The following is a 21,305-nucleotide window of genomic DNA, read 5'->3' on the forward strand; positions in this document are numbered from 1 at the left end:
CAAGGGGTAAATAACAATTCCATCTGGAAGCTCAGTTGCAATCTCCCACCCCAAACGCTGTAGCTAATTCCACTCTCCCTGAATCACACCGCTGAGACAGGAACACACATTACGGTTACTCCTGAACGTATACAGCACCAAGTTTTGAGCATGTAATACCTGGAACCTTTATGTATATCCCAGTTTCCCCGGAGATATAAAGGAGCAGAGAGGTGACACGGACTCAATTATTAGCAGCTGTGTTTGGAGGAGACACAGGCACTGCTGCCAGGACACACCGTGCACTTGACCATGCCAGCTCTCCGCTCTGGGCCCTGCTGAGACTCCGATTGGGAAAATCACAGCTCCTAGCCTCTCTAGGGTAAATACCATCAGCAAGGGGGAAGAGTGCAACGTAAAAGCATTGGTGAGGTTTTTAATGTCATTTTTTTAAAAGAAAGAGTCAAGTTTGGTTTTATTCATTAGATGATTGCTGTGAATAACGTCCTCAGCAGCTCTGTTCTCTGTTAATGAGATCAGTCATTTGAGTAAGCCAAGCCATTGAACCCTCTTAATCAATTATTAATAGAGGTTAGTCAGTCAATTCTCAGCTTCTTCCGCGATAGACACGCAAACCCCTGCTAGGAAGAATAAGAAACGTGTTCTCGGAAAGGCTTGCCTTTTCACAGCATGGCAGTTAAAGGCCTGGATTTGGGAATCAATCCTAAATTAGAAATCCAGCTACGCAGCCTTAGGCAAGTTACTCAATGCATGAGTAAAACCACAGTAACAGTAACAGTCTTACGGGGTTGTTTAATGGCGAAAAGCACTTTATCCTAAATACTGATGGTGACAGATACATATTAAGCACCGAAGACAAGCAACTGCTGCTGGTGTTGCTGCGACTAGCAAGGAGTATCAGTTGGCCTCTGGGGAGCTGTGGTCCCCAAGCTAGGCAAATGAAGAGAGCCAGGTATGAGATGTTGAGTGTGAAAGGGGCAGAATGGGCAGAAAATGCACAAGCATGCTGGAATATAACATTAGGACTTTCACGGTGACAGTGCCTGGCTATGGTCATCACTTCACTAGTACAGGCCCTTGAAGTCAGAATGGAGAGTGGTGTGTGTGTGTGTGTGTGTGTGTGTGTGTGTGTGTGTGTGTACATGCACACTGTATGGGCACAGACGCAGATGCTGGTGCAATGGGGCCCTGTACTGAGGACAGAGCTGGGTTCTGAGTATCAGTTTACTGGACTTTTGAGGACCGTAAGTGTTAAGATTTAAAACTAAAAATGACAATCCCTGTCTCTACTTTGTAGGTTTCCAATGCTAGGGTGAGAACCATTCAGCTCCAAAGGTTGCTCTAACCCTATTCATCAGGAACCCATCCTCACAAGAAGATGAAGGTCTAGAACTACTCTTCTGGCCCCAACCCTAATGTCTAGGGTGAGGGATGGGATCTTTGTGCCCACTGGACAGCATCTCCTGTTCTCATCCTGTTTGCCTCCTACTGACATCGCTTCCGCTCTGCTGTGCTAACCTGTACCCTAATTGTCCTGACCAAACCTTCAATTTGCTTTTCTCAGACCCAGATAGCAGCCCCTTCTCTGAAGGGCTGGGAATTCTTCCTCTATCCCATCATGCATCTGAAACCACTATGCCTTCCCTTCGATGAGGGATTGAAACCCTACAAAACTAAGAGTTGTTGGGAACTGTGATCACAGTGAGGCACAAGTAACGAATGGACCCCAGGTAAAAACTTCAGTGTTGATGATTTGTTCCCTGCCTTTGACCCCATTCAGTTAGTCACTAAGACCACATACCCCTCAAACCTGGATTTCCTCTGTTCTCACTATAACCGGCTTCTAGTCCCTCCTACCAGGTAATAGCTGTACGGCACTCTGTGCTAAGTCCCTCTCCTATAGCGTTTGAATGAATTCTTTCAAAGGCTTATACAATAGAGGTAATTATCACACCCATTTTACATATTAAAAACTGATGCTCAAACATGCATATCCTGTCTAATATACCAGGGTAGCAGGTGACAGCCAGACTGAGGCCCAGGCTGACTGGCTCCAAAGTTCTTAACCATCATTTATATAGATAGCATTACCATCTGGGTATGAGAACAGTGTCCTGTGTAGCCTCCTACTTCTAGCCCAATCTACACTCCACATTTTTTTTTCTAGAGCATCTCTTTTAAACACATTATTATCCATATCAGTTTCATTTTCAAACATTTCAGCTTCTTGCTTTAAAGAATACTCATTCATCATTCTTTCCAGGATAAAAATCCCCAAATCTCAATGCCTTGGGATGATATAACATCTTATTCATGGGTCTCAAGAGATGGCTCAACAGTTAAGAGCACTTGCTGTTCTCCCAAAGGACTTGAGTTTGGTTCCCAACACCTACATTGGGCAGCTCACAACCACCTATAACTCCAGCTCCAGAAGATCCAATGCCCTTTTCTGGCCTCTAGGGGTATCCACATACACATGGCAGCTACAAACACATACAAACTACCATTTAAAGACAGATCTCATCCCTGATTGGCCCCATATACACTTCAGCTATACACTTTTCACCCTTTGTCTATAATAAAAGGACAGATGGCTAAAAAGTGTTCCTGGAGCCAGAGAGAAGAACTGAGGGGAGGTGTGGCAAACACAGGAACAAGCACTGGCACACAGTGGGGAGGCAGGAATTTTGAGCACAGTCTCTGGCACACAGTGGGAAGACAGGCATTCTGATCTTCGGCACTAGCACACAGTAGGAAGACAGGCATTCTGATCTTCAGCACTAGCACACAGTGGGAAGACAGGCAGTCTGAGCTTGGACACTAGCACACAGTGGGAAGACAGGCAGTCTGAGCTTGGACACTAGCACACAGTAGGAAGACAGGCATTCTGATCTTCAGCACTAGCACACAGTGGGAAGACAGGCAGTCTGAGCTTGGACACTAGCACACAGTGGGAAGACAGGCAGTCTGAGCTTGGACACTAGCACACAGTAGGAAGACAGGCATTCTGATCTTCGGCACTAGCACACAGTGGGAAGACAGGCAGTCTGAGCTTGGACACTAGCACACAGTGGGAAGACAGGCAGTCTGAGCTTGGACACTAGCACACAGTAGGAAGACAGGCATTCTGATCTTCGGCACTAGCACACAGTGGGAAGACAGGCAGTCTGAGCTTGGACACTAGCACACAGTGGGAAGACAGGCATTCTGATCTTCGGCACTAGCACACAGTGGGAAGACAGGCAGTCTGAGCTTGGACACTAGCACACAGTGGGAAGACAGGCATTCTGATCTTCGGCACTAGCACACAATGGGAAGGCTGCTGTCCTGAGCTTGGGTACTAGCAGTGGGAAAGCTCAGGTACTTTCAGGTATCAAGTTAGGGATCTTGAGTTTTGAATTCTTTCCTAATCATTTTAGAGGTACAGAAAGAATCTGTTCCACCCTCCAAACTAAGGTAGGTATTCCAGAAAGCTGAAGAGAAGCGAAGGACAGTGAGGAAAAGAAAGAAATAAGTGAGGGGCGCAGGAGGGTGTGTGGTGCCGAGCACACCTGGAGAATTTAGAGAACCTTCAAAAAGTTAAACACTGACTGAAGGAAGTGCTAGATGGCTATCAAAGCCCATTGGCCATGAGTATTTTAATTCTTTCAAATGTATTTAAAATTCTTCTTTAGGCTTTGGCAACACCAAGAAAAAAATTCCAGATCTTGGTACATTTAATCTAACCTTGTTTATTTTATTACTCTAAAGTCCCCAAGGTTAGTTGCCAGAATTTAGTTGAGTCTGCATCCCCAAAATACAGCAGAGCCATAGAACACACTGAGGTCTAAAACCGTGGTGTGTGTGAAGAAATGGATGCACACATGAACTGTGGGTCTGTATGGCTTTCTTAGCAGGTGGCCTCAGGGCAGAGCATGGATTCAGGCCAATACCTACGAAGCTGCCTGGAAGTAGAAGTGAGAGGCGACCGCTCAGAACAGTAGCTGCCCTCTTGGATTATTTTCAGAGTAGGGAAAGTCTGCTCCAAGTACAGACACTGCCTGCAAAATAGGGTCCTACCCCAATTCTCGTCTGAAGAAAAGGATTCTATATATGACAAACTGTGTTCTTATGGAAATAACAAAAGCAAATTCTAAAGCAAAGTGTTCTTATTTTAGCACCCTCAGTTTTTTTTAAGCTCCTTTCCCCCACTTGTTCGCTATTCCTCCAGCATCTTTGAGAGGCAGTTCTATAAGCACACCCCCATTTTAGAGAAACAAAATTGCTGCTAATGGTCACAGAGAAGCATCCTTGAAGAAAGCATCTTTAGCAGGTTTTTTTATAGAGCTTACCATCACTTAGTGTCTAGTCTCCAGAGCAGACTTGATAAATTCTCATCCCCAGAGTATCCCATAGACTCCTAAGGCGTGTCTCTCTTCTGCTTGACATTTCAAATCTTCCTTCTCCTGTCCTCAAGTTGTCCTAAGAAATTTATCATTTGTTTTCACATTTTAAACATGCTGTCTCAATCTCCCAAGACATTTTTTAAAGAGACACCTAACGGGCAGGCTTTCTAAACGTAGGCATTGAATAGACAGCATGCTTATATCTCCAGTGGGGTTAGCCCATAGTCCAGTCAAGTACAGAGAGCCTGCACATCCCTGAGTGTTCAGGATGGGAGCATTTGCCTAGCGTTCACCTGCAGGTTCAAAGCTTAGAGACCAAGGAAGTACAACTTGATAGTTTTCTTCTAGAAGTGGAAACCATCTTCTTAATCAACGATGGTCAAAAAATAAAATAAAGTCTTTACTAAGAGTAGTAGACAGTGCCTTAGTATTGCCTGTTTTCTGAGCTTCGTTCTCTCAGTTTCCCAGGTGACACCCCAAGTTAGTCAGATTCTCTACAAAAAAATTTCTTCCCTGCTTAAACTGGCCAGAACCAGTAGTGTCTCTTCTTTGCTACCTCAGTACCTGAATCCTTCATCTACATTAGCGGTGGGGTACCCAGATAAACCATTTGAAGATTTTGTTTTGTTTTGTTTTTGTTTTTTGAGACAGGGTTTCTCTGTGTAGCTTTGAAGCCTGTCCCGAAACTCGTTTTGTAGCCCAGGATGGCCTTGAACACACAGAGATCCACCTGCCTCTGCCTCCTGAGTGTAGGGATTAAATGTGTGCACCACCACTGCCTGGCTGAAGTATTTCTTTTCTTATACTAGTATTCTAGTATGTTTGTCTAAGAATTTCAAAGATCAACACCATGTACCCATTTCAGATAGGACTGTGGGCAATGACATCCTGGTGGGTTTTGCTCATGGCCTAGTTATCTCTTGCTGCCAATAGCTCTGATGCCTGTGCACTCATTAAGCAAACTTCCTATGTCTCCAGCTGAGCCACACTTTCTCATTCTGCCACCTCCATGTAGATAAAAACCAGACCCATGCCTCCTTTCTATCTGATTTGTCTCATCGTCCACAGATCTGAAATGAACTACGGGTGATGTCGAGCTGGCTTATGTGCTGTTCCAATGAGACCAAAGCCGGGCTGAACGGGGTCAGCCTTCATCCTGCAGTGCGGAGGGACCTTAGAAACCATCCCAGTTCTTCCAGATGGGTCAGGCTTCAGTCATTTAAATAGGGCAGAGAGCATATAAGAAAGTTCCTACCAACCTTTGTCATCTTGTTATCTGTATTTCCTGTCTAGCTCTTCCCTGAGCTCCAGACCCAAATACATAGCATTAGTTGATATTTTAGTGTTGCATAAGCATATTCACACTCATTCTGATAAAGAAGGAGACACAACCATTCCCTCTGTAGCACTAATAATAAAAACCCAGAGACAGATAGTGGGCTTCAACCTGAAGATTAGAAAAGCAAAACAGCCAGCCACTGACTCTTACCTCTACCTCAGACCAAAATGGCCATTCTGCCTCCAGGAATCCTCAGAATGAGACTGAACTGAGAGCTGTCTCCTCCTGTCTTATATTCCTCTCTAGTACTGGGATTAAAGGCATACACCACTACTGCCCTGCTTCTTTGGTGAGCTAGTGTGGCTACTGGGATTACAGGTGTATGTCACTACTGTCTGGTCTGTAAGGCTGACCAGTGGGGCTAGTCAGCTCTGTTATCATCAGGCAAGCCTTATTTATTAAAATACAAACGAAATATCACTACACCCTCCTTTTCACTAATAGAACATTCCAGGTTTTCATTTGGCCAGACAAACCACCCAAAACTACACACTTCCTAGACTCTCTTGCAGCTAGCTGTGGCCATGTGACCAGGTTTAGCAAGAGGGAAGTAAGGCGTCATCTTTGTCATCTATGCCAACAAGCTGCTTGCCTTCGACTCTACTTCCCTTGTTCCTCCTGCTGAGAAAAGCCTACAGCTAGGAGCCCCATGCTGGAAATGGTAGCCCTATCCTGACAGATTCGAACTGTAATGAGAGAGAAAAAGAACTTTATATTATTAGTCACTATGTGTGATAGTTAAAATCACCAACTTTGTAGAACCTAAAATAACTGAGGAGGCAAGACTCTAGGCATGTCTGGTAGGAATTATTGAGATAAGGTTAAGTAAGGCGTGAAGACCCAACCTAATTGTAGACTGTACCCTGCCATGGGCTAGAGTCCCAGACTACATGAAAAAGAGAAAGGGCTGAACTCAAGCATTTCTGCCGCCGATACAATGTAATCAGTGTCTCAACTCCTGCCACTATGACTCCCCTACATAGTGTAGACTGTAGCCTTGAACCATAAGCCAAACAAACTCTCCCTAAGTTGCTTTTTATCAGGTGATTTGTCCCAGCATTGCATAAAGTAGCTGATGTGCTCTGATTTAGGGTACCTTAATTATAGCAGCCTAGGCTATGCTATAATCAGGAGAAAGAGTTGAAAAGATTTCCACGCTTTATGGGCTTCCCCTTTTATATTAGTTCATATCCAGGATGGTATTCCTAGAAATTCCAAGACAGAAATCTGGAGGCATCTTTAACATTTCTTCCCCTTGGACCTCTGCATCCAGCCAGACCCACTTCCGCCACCCCGTCTGTCTGTCCATGTCTGTCTCTCATCTCACTGCACCATGTGGGGTCAGGTCCCATCACACCTTCTCCTACAAGGTTTCTTACCCACATCTAATCTATTTCCCACATGGCACTCCCCTGCCTCGGATTCTTTCTTCAATGTTCCCTCTAGCTTTCTGGAGGACAAAGGGGCTTCTCTTTCCTTTGCTCCTGCAGCACTAAATGCTTCAACCATAGATAAATATTAGTAGTTTTCAGAAAATATCACATCCTCCCTTGATCCCCAGCCTTTACGCAGCCTATTCCGTCTGCACATTCCTTTCTCCCCATAGCACCCCTACCCTTCTAACTCCTACTTATTCTCCAGGACTTCATCGAATCACTGTCTCTAAAAGCTGCTTCCAGCTCTTACGGCAATCACTGTACCCCGCAGAATCACATTTCATTGCCTGAGAGTTTCCTTTTCAGTCATCTGGGGCTTTTGTTAACAACAGTTCCATTCTGCAGATTTCTAAAGAGTCTGCAGCACAGTAGTGATGACATTACCGTTCTTAGATGACTTAGTCAGGCTGATTGGCTGCACTGTTCCCTCGCCAATCTGCATTTGGGCTCTACAGGCAAGGGTACAGTCAAACTCTACAGGATTTCCTTTGCCCAGTGTACTACGAGCAGAGAAGGCATAAGGCTTACGGCATGCGTAAGTCCAAGTCTCGAAGGCACTTGTGTGGTTTGGCTCCTCACTGCCTCTATACTCCTACCCAATGTCCAAGCATTTGCCCTCGATGGTGAGAACAAAATATCCAGTTAGTGCCTGTTCCTTCATACTGGGTATTGGAATTAAGAGTCAACTAGTACTGGGTCAAGTCCACCAAGCCTAGGTGACAGCCAGCTGCCCACAGCAGAGCGCAGCTTCATGTGACATGATTACAAAATAAGTATCATCTACAGTGAGCTACTGAGATTTATTTCTTGATATTGCATCAAGATGCTAATGAATATATCTAGTTGGGTTCATGAGAAGTACTGAGTTATTGGTATGTGTGTCAAACATTGTTCTGAGAGCTTTTTACATGGTTTAATTTTAATTATCTGACTAGCACTATGAGGTGAGTTAGCTTTCCACGTCAAAGTCAATGGAAATAAGATAAAATACTAATCTAGTGTTCAAATTCAAGTCAGTTAGTGGTAATTCTACCCTTAAATGCGGGGGGGGGGGGGGGGGGAGAGAGAGAGAGAGAGAGCTCCCTCTGACCTGCTTCTACCTCTGTATCAGTCCCTTGGCAAGCTCCAGTATGGGAGTAGTAACATGAGGGCCCTGTTCCTAAGCCAGAGTGCAGCATCCTGGAAGCTCCAGACCCGGAAGGAGAAGCATCTTCTTCTTAGTTCTTTCTTGTTTCTTGGCTCATAAAGAGCTCCAGTCATCCAAAACGCTCTCTTTCATTTTCAGAGAGCCAAAAACCTATCTCAACCACCACAACTTGAAGCCTGCTTATAGCACAGCCACATCTTGCATGGACCAACGCCTAGTCCCCAAATGCTCAGCCATGTCTGCTGTCCCGGGGACACAGCCTCTGCCTCTCCAGAATATTCCTCACTCCCACCCCCACCCCCATCCCTCAGAACTTAATTTAGAGAAAAACCACCAACCAATCTTTCTCACTTTCCCCTCTACTATTTTCCGGAATTCTATAAACTCTAAGCCTCAATACTCAAGATGCCACAATGGTCATCATGCATACTCACTTAAGTCAAGAGTTATAGTTTGATCCACCTTAACCAAAATAGAATGATTCCCTTGGATTCTGGCACTCGAAACAACCAACTTATGCTAAAGTGGAGACACACTGTATCTCATGCATTTTTCAATAAATAAAACCACATAGACAGATACGTTCCTTATTTCTTCTGAGACTTGGTCTTCTTGAGCAGAAGGAGCACTGAGATAATATATATGAAAGCTACCCAACACCGAGAAATAGATAATAGCACAAAGTAAGGACACCCCCACAAGCCATTACTTTTCTGTGTATTTCTGACCAAAGAAAGAGAAGGATAAATGCCAAAGGAGGGAAAAGATAATGAGTCCCGAAAAATGAAGGGATAGTCCAGGCCCATGCTGGATGTAGGAGGATTTAGCCCATCTATTCTAATGCGTTCACCTCACTCTATCAGTTCCCACAGTGACCGCCCAATCCTGTCTTCCAAAAACTTAATGCTAACCCATTTGTTCTTCTGAAAATCTCAACAACAGATTTCCCCCTTCCTAGCTGGTGTTTTTCATTCTAATCACTAAAGAAAGCTGAGATTACCTCGGTTTCCGTCACGGGGTGAATTATAAAAGAATGAACAGACTGGTCACTCTGAGCTTTGATATTCAAGTCATCAAAATTAGATGGAGAAAAAGTTCAGGCTCAGAATCACATAGCCAAAAGGAACCCCAGAAATCACCCCATAGTTTAACAGGCTGTAAGATCAAGATAGAAACCTGCCCAGGGCTCTACAGCTGTTTGTGGAAGGGCTAGTTCTTGAACTCAACCTTCAAGTCCCAGGTCAGCGAGTCTTCCAGCCATCAAATTCCAGTACTAAGACAGCTAACATTAGACCAAGCATTAAGTACTTGGAGTAAAACTCCTAGCTCCTAGGACACAGTAGCACGGAGCTTACAATAATACAAGCAATACCAAGAATCTTGGCAAAGCAGCCACTCAGCAGATTCATGCCATCTTCTTCTAACCCAGTGAGAAGCATCCAGGCTGGGGGATGGTGAGCATGGGGACAGCCATGATAAAGTAATGAAAAAAGTTTGGTATAAACAATGCCACTTCTGCCGAAGATGGCAGAAAATAGAAGGGGAAGAGCAGAGTCGCAGTACAGGACGTAAAAGAGGATGATGGAAGTTGATGTACCAGCAATCTCTAAAAGGGAGTCTTTTTTTCGTAGGACTAATAACACTCTAGGTCTCCATACCCACTATTCCTCCATGGTCATCAGATAGCAAAGTGGCCCGGGGAACAGCCACGCTTCAGTGCTCCCGGGCTCATCTAGACTGGGTCAGGAGTGTTTCTGAGGTACCTCACAATACTTCTAGGGAAGGTTTCTTATTGTTCTCACACAGTGCTGATACTGCTCTACACCGTCACACAGCCGGTGTCTTTGCCTCCCAACTGAGCTCTTAGAAGGCAGAGACCACAGTTTACTCATCTTGTTAATTCACAGTCAGCTTGGACTGGAATCCCCTAATCTGGATTGAATATGCCTATCCCATGTGCTACAGCACCAAGGTAGCTCATTCAGAACCGCCAACCATCCTAATAAATTACCCAAGTGTACCTAGTCACCACCTAGACTGACCCTTCTCTGAGGGTAAGAACTGTCTCTTCGGGAGCTTTATTCTCGGCACCTCTCATCACACTTAGACACCACAGGAATTGAGCATGCACTTTCAGAGTGGGTTAAGCGGACTAAAGAGTGGCAACAAGAACGCTGAGGGGGCATATAGTCTCCATCACAGAGAGTCTCACGGAGTGGACTCTCTCGGAGTAGATTCATGGCCTTTCTCACAGCCTCTACCACCAGAGAAAACAAACCCAACGTCGCTGTACTGGGGAACAAAGACTGAATGAGCCCTTATTCAAGGCTGGTTTGCTAGATGGCACCTGTTGCTAAAATAGCAGCTGGTAAGCATTTTGTTTTGTTCAAAACAACAACAACAACAAAACCAATCTACTGCAGGAAGCAGCCCTGCAATGACAATGAGAAATCATGAGGCTAAATATATAGCAGGAAGAAGCAGGGGATTTTAGCAATGAAAGACAAGGAAGGAGCTGTTCCAGCCTGAGGGAAAGAACCCAAGTGTTGATTAGAAATTGCTCAGCCTGCCTTAAAGCAATGCAGGGAAGTAGAATGGTGGAGAGAGAGAGAGAGCATGGGGGAGGGGAGGGCGGGAGAGAATGAATGTGGTTAGTTCTTGGCTCTCTGTCTCATTTTTAATCTGCTTTTCCCCCTTTCTCTCTCTCCATTTTTTACCATGTCTCAAGAGAGAATTCATTGATTGGACTGAACCGTAATTTCTTACCTTACCTCCTATGGTTCCTGTGTGAGGAATGAGTCTAAATCCCTCTCAGCCTTGACTGTTCTCTCTCTCTCTCTCTCTCTCTCTCTCTCTCTCTCTCTCTCTCTCTCCTTCCTCAGGCCCCTTCTCTTGCAGCCATTGTTAGCTTCCCACACTTTGCAGGGGCTGAGAGGCGCCTTGACCATCAGCACCTCCGAACAACAGGGAATGGGGGATGGCAGGGGCAGGTAGTCAACGGCATCACATGCAGATCACCCCTGCCATCTGTCAGCAGAGACACCCTGCTCAGTAACCTGTTGCCGGTTTCCAGGCAGAAACAGCTCTCCAGGTGCAGACAGCAGAAGGCAGGGACAATGCAGCACCTCCCTCCAAACAAAAATAAAGCAACAGAGCCTCCCACGGGAAGAGAAACCCAGCAAAGCAGGTGGAGGTGGTGCCAATAAAACTGGCTAGGGTCGGGAGGACTGGCATTTAGCCCCAGCCACAAATACATACATGGCTTCTCTGTACCTCTATTTCTATAAGCCAGGGGAGGCTGAATTAGAGTTCCTGTGGTCCCTCCACTAATAGGATTCCATTTCATAAGAAACTGTTAGCCATCTAGAGAGACCATATGTTCTTCTCCTACTCTCTGTGAGTCCCAGAGTACTTCTCTTGGGCAGACCCAGGAAGGGGGCAGGGTCCAGGAAAGCACCCCTGAGTCATGGACCCCTCCTAAGACACCTGGCCGACTTCAGAAAAGCCGGATGACACAGGCTGCGGGCCCAAGTTCCCCCTTGAAGAAGGCAACTGAGCCATAGAGACAACCCAAAGAGTTAGAATCTGTGAGGGTGGCAGTGGAAAGCACCGGGAGGCCAGAGGAGGGGGAAGCATGGATCAGCCAAACCCTGGAATTAGATGATTCATATCTGAATAATGTGGGAGGGATGAACTCAGAGCAGCCAAGATAAGAGGCTAACTCTGCTGAGGGCGCCCCCCACCTCATCCCAGCTGGGGGCAAGAACAGAGTCAGGGCCTATCATTTGCAAAAGGGAAGGAACTCAGGCAATTGACTAAAGCTGAAGAAGATAGGGGCATTTGCCTTTCCTCCTCCTTAACTGTATTTTCTCCTGTTTCGGTGATTTGCTTTGGGTGTTTTAAGCAGATTCCCATTTTCCCAGTGTCTTGATTCCTGTGCCACTGCCACCACCCCCACCCCCACAAGCTAGTGGATGCCCTAGAGAACACAAACTTTTTTTCTTCTTGTTGCTATTTGCTCTTTTCTCTTCTGCCTACCATTGCCCCCATCCCATCCAAATGACCTTTTGACACCTTATTCTGTTTCCTTGACTCTGTCTCTTTGGTGACTTCTGACCTACCCCAAGCCATCTTCTTACTTGGCCCCATCTATCCTTCAGCAGGGCTGCTCTGTGAATCATTCTGAGGTGGCCACCCCAGGACCACCTTGTTCCTTAACCCAGAATTGCCGCATTGGACAAACAAGGGCCTTTGCTAGACCAGAAAATGGGAAGAAAGTTCACGAAGTGGGGAAGGGGTACACCGAAGGCACCAGCAAAGTTCCATGCCTCTGAACCTTAGAAATTAACCTTATTGGGGGAAGGGGAGCTGATCTATTATCTTCTCCAAATGGGTCCAGTGAGACTAATCAGGTCTTAAGTTCCAGGACCAATCATGACAGCCTGTTTCCATCTCCCCAGACCCATTCCCCTGTAGCCAGAGAGCCACAAAAGCCCCTCCGTCTCTACCTAGGGAAGTAGCTGGGGAGACACTCCCCCGCATCCCCCACCCTCTAGAAAAATTAGTCCTCTTCATGAATCAACCCCTTCAGAGCTTTCCCCAGGCACTGACCAGGACTCCCAGCTTATCCAACTCAGGGAAAGAAGGAGGAAGAACCATTGTCTGGAGGGGAAAATGTACATCCTAAGAACAACCTTGTAACACCTGCATCTCCTCCATCCAGCTCCTTTGCAATCGGCTTCTCCCCTGCCTCCCCCACCAACCAACCACACACACACACACACACACACACACACACACACACACACACACACCAGCTGCAACAGCAGCTTTAACACAGTCAAAAAGGAGAAAAATGAGGGTGGAGTGGAACACCACACTGTGGGAATCCATATAAAGTTATCCGTCGCCATGGCAAACGACTATTACCTGTTAACCAGAAGACAGCGGTCCACCCCAACACGACCCTGTCCATCTTCCCCAACTTCCCATCCAGATCCGGAGTGGGGAAAGTGGGCAGCGGCTACCAAGCGAGGATCCGGACGACCTCGCGAAAGCAGGCGGCGGCGGAGCGCGGGCGGCGCGCGTCCCTAGCGCCGCAGCCCTCGGGGCTGGCCGCGCAGCCCGGGCCCGGGCGCTGGACGCCGCCGCCTGCCAGACGCGCGCTGTCGCCTGCTCCAGAGTCCGCTAGGGCTGCGGGGGCCGTTCCCGCACGCACAGGCAGCGCGGCGCGGGCCGAGCGCCTCCCCGCAGCAGAGCTCGCCGCGCGGGGGAGCTCGGCCGCCGCGCCACCGCCCGCGCCGCCGCCCGCCAAAGTTTCTCGGTCACGTGCCGCCTAGGGGGTGGAGGGGGCGGGAGGTCAGAGCCCATCAGCGAAGTCCACTCCGGAGGGCGGACCATGTGGCAGGGGCTGCCTCCGTGCTCTGCCCAGGCCACTACGCAGGCTGGGAATCTATGCCCCCGGATGCCAGTGACAGTTTGCACCTGAACTGGGTGACAGGGACAGAGAGGCTGAAAGAACTTGACATAACTTCTCATGAAGACTAGCAACCCCTGAAGGCAGAACAATGTGGTTGTTTTTGCTGTGCTCTGGCCGGTGGACCTGGTTCAAAGACAAAAGAAAAGGCCTCAGTCAAATAGGCATCCACAGGGGACAAAGCCATTATGCAACATCTTTCTAAAACATGGTATGGTTTAAGGTCTTTTAAAATAGAAAAATAAGTTTTTTAAAAAAAAAGTGACCGAAATGACCTATACCTATACGTTCGCCAATTGCAGAGCATATTTATATAGTTTATGCCTACAATGGAGATATCGTCGTCTGTCTATTGGCAAGGAATCACAATATGTTGAGAAATGCGTGCTTGGATCAGCAAACATACACTAAGGCCCTACTGGGTGCTAAGAACTAAGACTACAGGGTATGAGTATTAGTACGGCCATTCTGTCCTTGAGAAGCCACATCTTGGGTTCAGGAGATGAAGAAGGCCGGACTATTAGAGGCATATGCATATTCATTGTAAAAATTGGGCCGATGTCATCTTGGAAGACGTAGGGAAAGGGCCTGGTGGACAAAGGGAAGAGCAAGTTAGTCATGGGTTGGGGCTGAGGACCACCATGTAAGAGACATTTGTGTTAACACTTGAAAGATGGGGCAAGATGTGGGCTGTTTAGAGTTGGTGGTGGTCAAGAAACAGGCTACCATACTCTATCTAGAGGCAGGGAGAAAGAGCGCTCAAGGGCCTAAAACAGCCCTTGAATTCCCGCAACAGAAAAATCCTCTCCCTAGGAACGGATGTATGTGAGAGCAGCGGTGATGTACGCCAGGACGCGTGTGGAGTAAGGAGAAGGTCCTGGATGGCGGTCTTTTGCCACAACGAGCCTTCTGAGTTCTTCCCATATATCTGAATGGTTCCAAATACAGAAGTCAGAAAGTCTAGTCAACCCCTTAACTACCAAAGTCGGGAATCTAGGCCCCACCTCCAGCACATTTTAGAGTGACCTGGAACTCAGTTTTCTCAAAGTAGATCAAGTATTGCCAGCAGGGACACTGGGGAGTTTACTTTGCCATGAGGCTGCAAAGGCATCTGGGGGGGGGGGGCCAGGGCCAGCACTGGATGAAGTCAGGGGGCTACATTGCTCCAGGGTGTGATCTGAGCTGCCGTCCTGGGGTGGCCTCTCCGGGTTCCAACCTGTCTCCTACATCTGGATCCTCAGCATTTTTAGTAAGAATGGGACTCGCTACGCTTTCATACACTCACTACATTTTCATAAATGGTCTTTTTACTTCATTTGGCCTGGATTATTTCTAATGTATGCCATTAAGAACCCTGAATAAGCAGCCCTCTGAGAGAAATTCAAGAGTTATTCCCTTTAGCGCCCAGAAAATTAAAAATAAAGGAGGACCTTAACATCTGTAGGCTTCTTATTAGAGCCTACACATGGTTATGGATGTTTTCCAAGATTCCTCATTTAATCCTGATTAGGAGACTTTGACATAAAGATTGTAACTAACACCTTTATGATCAAGTAGCCAGTAAATGGTAGAGCTAAAATATGACCTCGTCTTTCTGACTCCAACATGTATGCTTCCCACTACAAAAAGCATGTCTATATCAAAGGGTTGAAATAGCAGTGTATTTGTGTTATGTATGCTCTGCTATTTCTGCAAGTCTATGTATGTATATACAATATCTGGCTGAGCATTTTGTGCAAACCTTAGACATATGAGCAAGTTTATACAGAGGAGGAAATATGGGAGGTAGGCTGAACTGAAAAGTGAATGCGCACAGACGTGAACTTTGAATGTGTGCTTGGAGTCTGTCCCTATGTGTATGTCAACAGGAATCAGGAGTCTTGCAGAAGAGCTATGTCATAGTGAATCATAGAATACAGGTGCCCTGTCTTTCATCCTCGGAACTATTTGCAGCGTGTCATACTGCATGTTAACTTCACAACTAGAGAGATACAGTGGTCTATCCCAAATGTACCTGAGGGGTGGGGCCCCAAGCTACACTCTAAATTGAACTACATGCCCCTCCCCAATGCACATTGTTATCAAGGTGATAAATGGTCAATATGAAAATACTAGGCTACCCCTACTGATCCAAAACTCCCAACCTAAAGGATGGGGCTGGAAGGATGCTGCGACAGTGTCATTATTTTTTATCATATTGGTGGTGGATAGTAAAATATGGGACACCTGGAATCTCAATTAAAATAATGAAATCAAAATCAATATAGAGCCTGGAAATCTGCATTTAACTCCTTTCCTCAAGTACTTTCAATAAACTTTAGTTTTTAAAAAGTAACACTTTTTCTTTTCTAAGGAAGCTGTCCGGTTAGTATTTACAAATGAGCCCATGATGTGACTAAGTTTTCATTGTCCATTTATACTAGCCAAGCAGAGCAGGACTCTAGGTGGAGTCTGGTTAATCTATACAAAGGCAGGGGCTTTATCCCCAACAGGTCACACTTTCTCCTGCAATGAGCTCAACATGTCTGAACAAGAGCCTTCGTTGGACCAGAGTAGGAGTCTGGGAAAGTCACGACTAGGATGGGGTTTGGTGAGGAGAGGGAATGGACAAATGTCTACTTTCTTCAAAGCAGCATACTTTAGAACAGAAATCAGGACACAGAGAAGAGAGACGTGAGCCACCACCAGGAGACATGCTGGGAGCTGGGAGCTGGGAGCAACACAGTTATAAATATAATGCAGCTGAGTCCTCTTTAAAACATGATTTCACTGCAGACACACAGGCATGCATGCACATGAATCCTGCTTAACGTGGGTCTTTTTAAAGCACACAGATAAAAATCAGGTTTCTGCCTCTTTCTGCTCTTTGTTCCAGGAGAAAGAGATGAGGTAGGACTTTAAAGCAAGTGCCACATATTTTTAAAAACCTGAGTTTGGTTCATCCTTCTTTTCTTGATGCTACCTATTGGGTTTGTTGTCTTCCTCAACCTCACACAGCAAAAGTCACCCTCAGTGATTCTGAGCTAAAAACAAAACAACTAAACCAAGGACTCTACTGGAAATGGAAGCATTTTCAATCTGGAAGCTCTCTCGTAAACGAGAGCTACATTGTTTCATTGATTAAAAGCTTTAAAGACTAACAATGTAAATATAAAGTTCATGATGCCCTCCATGTCAAGTGCCAAGAACAGTGGTAATTATACCATAAACAAAGACTGGGAGGATGTGCTATAGTTCGTGCATCTGTGTCTGTTTCATCTCAGAGCTTGCTGTCTTAGGCTCCAAATTTGGGTGATGCAGGATGCTGAATTAAGTGATGCTTTTGTGCTCTACCTGGGGTCAGAACCTCCTCTGTTTGAATTAGCTTTCTGAATACTTTCCCCCAAAGGGTCCATCCAAGGATAATGTGCAGAACAAAAGGACAGAGCAGCATGACCTCAAATATGGAAAAAATACCCTTTAAAAAGAGAGAAGAAACAGCAAAAAAAAAAAACTCTAGGCAAGATTTTTATTCATTTATACTCTCTTTATAATTTTCTATACAGTGTTATTTCTACAATGTGGAAAACTTTCTAACTAAAGATATGATCCTCCCAAAATCTATTCAGTGTCTAGGACTTCCCTGGAGGAAGGAGAAAGGAGAAAGAGAGGAGTGGCAGGTGTTTTGTCAAGCCTATATTTTTAGCCAGATACAAAGCTCCCAAATGTACACCTGCTCTCATTATGTCTCAATTGTGATCCACTAATCAAGTTAATTATGAGGATTTGAAGCCCTGGGAACCCTTACCGACTGATACTTCAATCTGTAAATTGTTTGTAATTTACAGGGCTAGAGATGAAATAAGGCTATTTTCTCTGTTATGAGTCCCGATTCTGATTTTTGCCTTGTGCTTCTGTTTCTGTTCCAATATTAGCATCTTTTGGAAACCCAAGTAACACTGGCAACTCCCGGAACGGTGAACAGATCAATTCTGATCCCAACGACCGAGCAGTGTCTGTAAGCCCGAAAGAAAAGAGAGAGGTGGCCTGGCCAGTGGGATTTCATGAGGCCAAAATGCCTTGAACACTAGGTCTTGACAGTTAAGCTGAAAGGTTCTTGCTCAGAGAGCTAAGCACTTTTTTTTAGAGGCTTTCCCTGACCCCAGTCACAGACAGAAAAAAAACCCAAGGGATAGAAGTGAGCTACAAAAAAAAAAAAAAAGAAATCATCTGATGACCTCACTCCCGGAATGTGGGTAGGTGCCTCACCCAGCACAGCTCCAAGGTCAGACTGCCTGGGGCAGTGAGGGAATGAAAACAAAGACAGACACACAGACCCACAGACCCACAGAGCCGTGGACAGATAGGTGTCTTGGATGGGCTGGGTTGGGCTCTCTGATGGAGAAACCTCAGCACACTGGAAGCTCAGTGTGTTTATCATATACAGTTGAACACAGAGGCTGGGTTCTTAACTACAGATGAACAGAAGGAAGGGTGTACGGTTTACTGCTGGATCAAGAAGACAGGTTTAGCTCAAACAAGTGAGAGCGGGGCTTGCTTCCCAGAGTATGTGTTCAACGGGCGGAGGAGCAATGGTGCCAAAGGTGAGCTGGAAGTAGACGAGGGGAATTGAGGGAGCAATCGTGCCAATGGTAAGCTGGAACTAAACGAGGGGAATTGAGCTACAAGGCCTGCACTTGGTAGGAGTAGTCTCTGTAGGGGAGCAGTCTTTAGGCCATAAATGTCCGCAGAAAGAAAGATACCACGGACATTGTCCGTACACACTGTTAAAAAGGACTAGAAGCAGGCTCTGCCATCTCTCTCAGCCTCGGCTTAGGGTGTGAGGGGAAGACTTTGCCATCTTCTAGTGGTTCTGAGGCTATGATTCCTGACATGGCCATGCCAAAGTCAACAACGCATGGTCACTCAGGAACTGTTCCCCACACACGGGAGTAGTGAGATGGAACACAAAGGCAGAACACTGAGTACCTGGAAAGGAAGGAGCTCAAATGAGCAAAGGGCAGGTGAACTGTCAAGGGCAGCGTCAGAGAGCATCCACCTCGACTTTCATGCTGGAAGGGGGTGTCTCATACAAGTGTTAATGCACGGTACCCCTCTTCCACAATTCTAGGTGCCTTTCACACAGAGAGAGGCGATATGCATTCCCACCCACGCCAGGGTATTCACCTTCCCTTCACCGCATTCTTCTCCGCTCTCCTGCAAAGTCATTCAGTTATTCAGTGCCTACAATATCTAGAAATTTAAGATGAATAGGAACTCAAAGATGAATGATGAGTCATAGCCCACCAAAGAACGTACAGCTGCATGAAGCCATGTGTGTGGGGAGAGAGGCAAATGCAAAAGTGTGACAGGGACTATGTTAGGGAATGTATCAGGTATGCTATGGGAATGAAAACAGAGGGGATGGGTCATTTGCTCTGCTCAGAAATATTTTTGCTGAAAGGTAACCACGGATCTAAATCTTTAGCATCATTGGGACAGAATCTCTGAGGGCAGAGAAGAAGGTAGATATCCAGAGATATAAACAGCAGGCAGAAGTGAGAGCAGGGCTTGCTTCCCAGAGCACACCCTCACGTGGGCAGAGGAGCAGTCATGATACGGTCACACACAGCAAATCAGGTCTGGGTTTCAAAGAGACTCATGAGAAATTCTAAGCAGAAGACATTGGGCGTGTGTTTCAGCAAACGGTGTTTCTGGCCACAGAACATAGGATAAGTTGAGGAGAGTAAGAACAGACAGAGACATTTTCCATGGTGTGTGGGGGGGTATTTCAAGAGACCAGGAAGAGACAAACCACCCAAAGTAGGCCACGGCACACCATGAGCAGGAATTGAGAGAAATATTATAGGACAATACAAGAAGCAAGATCATGCGACCCAACGAAAGAGTGTAGGGATACAGACTCAGCAGGCAGAAGGAAATAAACGGTTGGGGGTGATTTACTCAAAATGCGGGAACACATTCAGGCAAAGTCTGAAAGGATCTCAGAAGTTCCTAGTTTGGCTTTGGCATATTTTCACATCATAAAAACCTTAGTGCATCTATCACAACCGTGTTGGTATGAGAGTGTAAAAGTGTCACGGATCTTGGCGGCATGGGCAGTGTCCGCTGGAGTAGTCAGAGTTCCGATTTCCTGGTCTTCAGACAGAGCTAATCACAGACTCTGTTTCTTACAGCTGTGAGGGGGATGTGAAACACCTCTCATGGAGGTTTTAGCAGAGGCCAATACAGTGCCTTTCAGAGAATATTAACTGCCGTTACTTTACCAGAACAAGGTGGGGTCGATACACAAACAACAAGCAACATCAGGTGCTTTCCAGTACACGTAGAGGAAGATTGCATATTCTGTGTTCATATTTGAGGGAGGGAGGGAGGGAGGGAGGGAGAGAGAGAGAGAGAGAGAGAGAGAGAGGATTCACCCAAATCTCTGGCACCTTTCCCTCATTTAGACTAAAATCTAAGCCTTTATGGTGGCCTTGTGAGTCCCGTGTGGCTTGGCCCTCACTCACCATCTAATACCCTTACCTTCTCCCTTATTCTACTTATAGGAGTGGCTTTGCTGCTATTCAAACACACCAGACACGCTCCTATGTCACCTGCGTGTTTGCTGTTCTTCCTGCCTGGAATGATATCTAGGACTTTCATGGTTGGGCTTTTTTACAATTGCTTCAGGTCTGTCCACATTCTGTTGTCTTACCCAGGGGCTTTTCTGACCATCCTATTTTTAGTATATGGCTTTTCTGATCACCCTAACTTTCAGGCTTCGTCCATTACTATCGCCTTATTCTGTTTTTCTTCATTGGACTTCTGCAACACAATGTTCTGATATCTAAGTAGATACATAATTGTTTATTTCTTTATTATTCATTTTACTCATTATAACCTTTATTTTATTCAACTTATTCCTTTAACTATAACAGAACTGATGCTCAGGAGGCTCTTATTAAATGTGTACTGAGGAAATTAACTGCTGCCTGGTAGGGTCTCTCATCCCTTGGTTTGCCTCATTTTCTTTCTAATTCTCCCTATATTTCTTCTTAGTCACCTTTACTTAATCTTCTAAGTGCTTGTGTTCCTTGGCACTCCATCTTGGGTCCTTTTTTCTCTCTTTTTGCTTCTCCACTCTCTCCTTAGGCTATCTCATCCATTTCCACAAATTTAAATACCATCTTTATGTGGCTTACTTCCAAATTCTATCTCAGGGCCAGAACTCCAAACTTATGTGGCCTCTTGCCCACTTTATATCCTCACTCGAATATATAATAGGCATCTAGAAATTAACATGTCCATAATGGAGCCATTAATCCCCAAACTACCCCAACCAAAGTCTGCCATCCTCTGAAATTTCTGAAAAACACAATTGGTCTGGTTGAAAAATAGATAAAGTTGTTTGTTTATTTATGGCTTAATAATGAAGACATGTGTCAAAGAATGAGATGAGCAGATAATGGAGGTTTCGCAGTGCTTTGGACCTCCTTAGCACCAACACTGTTTCCCTCTATCCTAAATCCTTCCCAACACA

At 45.8% G+C, this 21,305-nt stretch overlaps 1 protein-coding gene across 6 annotated transcripts in view; it reads right to left on the reverse strand.

Annotated features, from left to right (window-relative positions):
- Ildr2 (immunoglobulin like domain containing receptor 2) overlaps positions 1 to 13,416 on the reverse strand; it is a 62,420-nt gene extending 49,004 nt beyond the window's left edge. For 2 of the 6 annotated variants that reach the window (XR_007229201.3, XM_048421092.3), the window contains exon 1: positions 13,237 to 13,411. Coding sequence is in view for 5 of the 6 variants with exons in the window: in XM_048421092.3 (XP_048277049.3) it covers positions 13,237 to 13,282 (46 nt within the window). In the remaining variant the exon portion in view is untranslated. Of the gene's footprint in view, positions 1 to 13,236 lie in introns of all 6 variants that reach the window. The other 4 variants (XM_048421094.3, XM_085687973.2, XM_085687974.2 and 1 more) reach the window with 4 other exon arrangements.
- Between the last annotated feature and the right edge of the window lie 7,889 nt (positions 13,417 to 21,305).

The sequence above is a fragment of the Myodes glareolus genome, chromosome 5, assembly GCF_982192425.1.
Source record: "Myodes glareolus chromosome 5, mMyoGla1.1, whole genome shotgun sequence".
Taxonomy (NCBI): Eukaryota; Metazoa; Chordata; class Mammalia; order Rodentia; family Cricetidae; genus Myodes; species Myodes glareolus.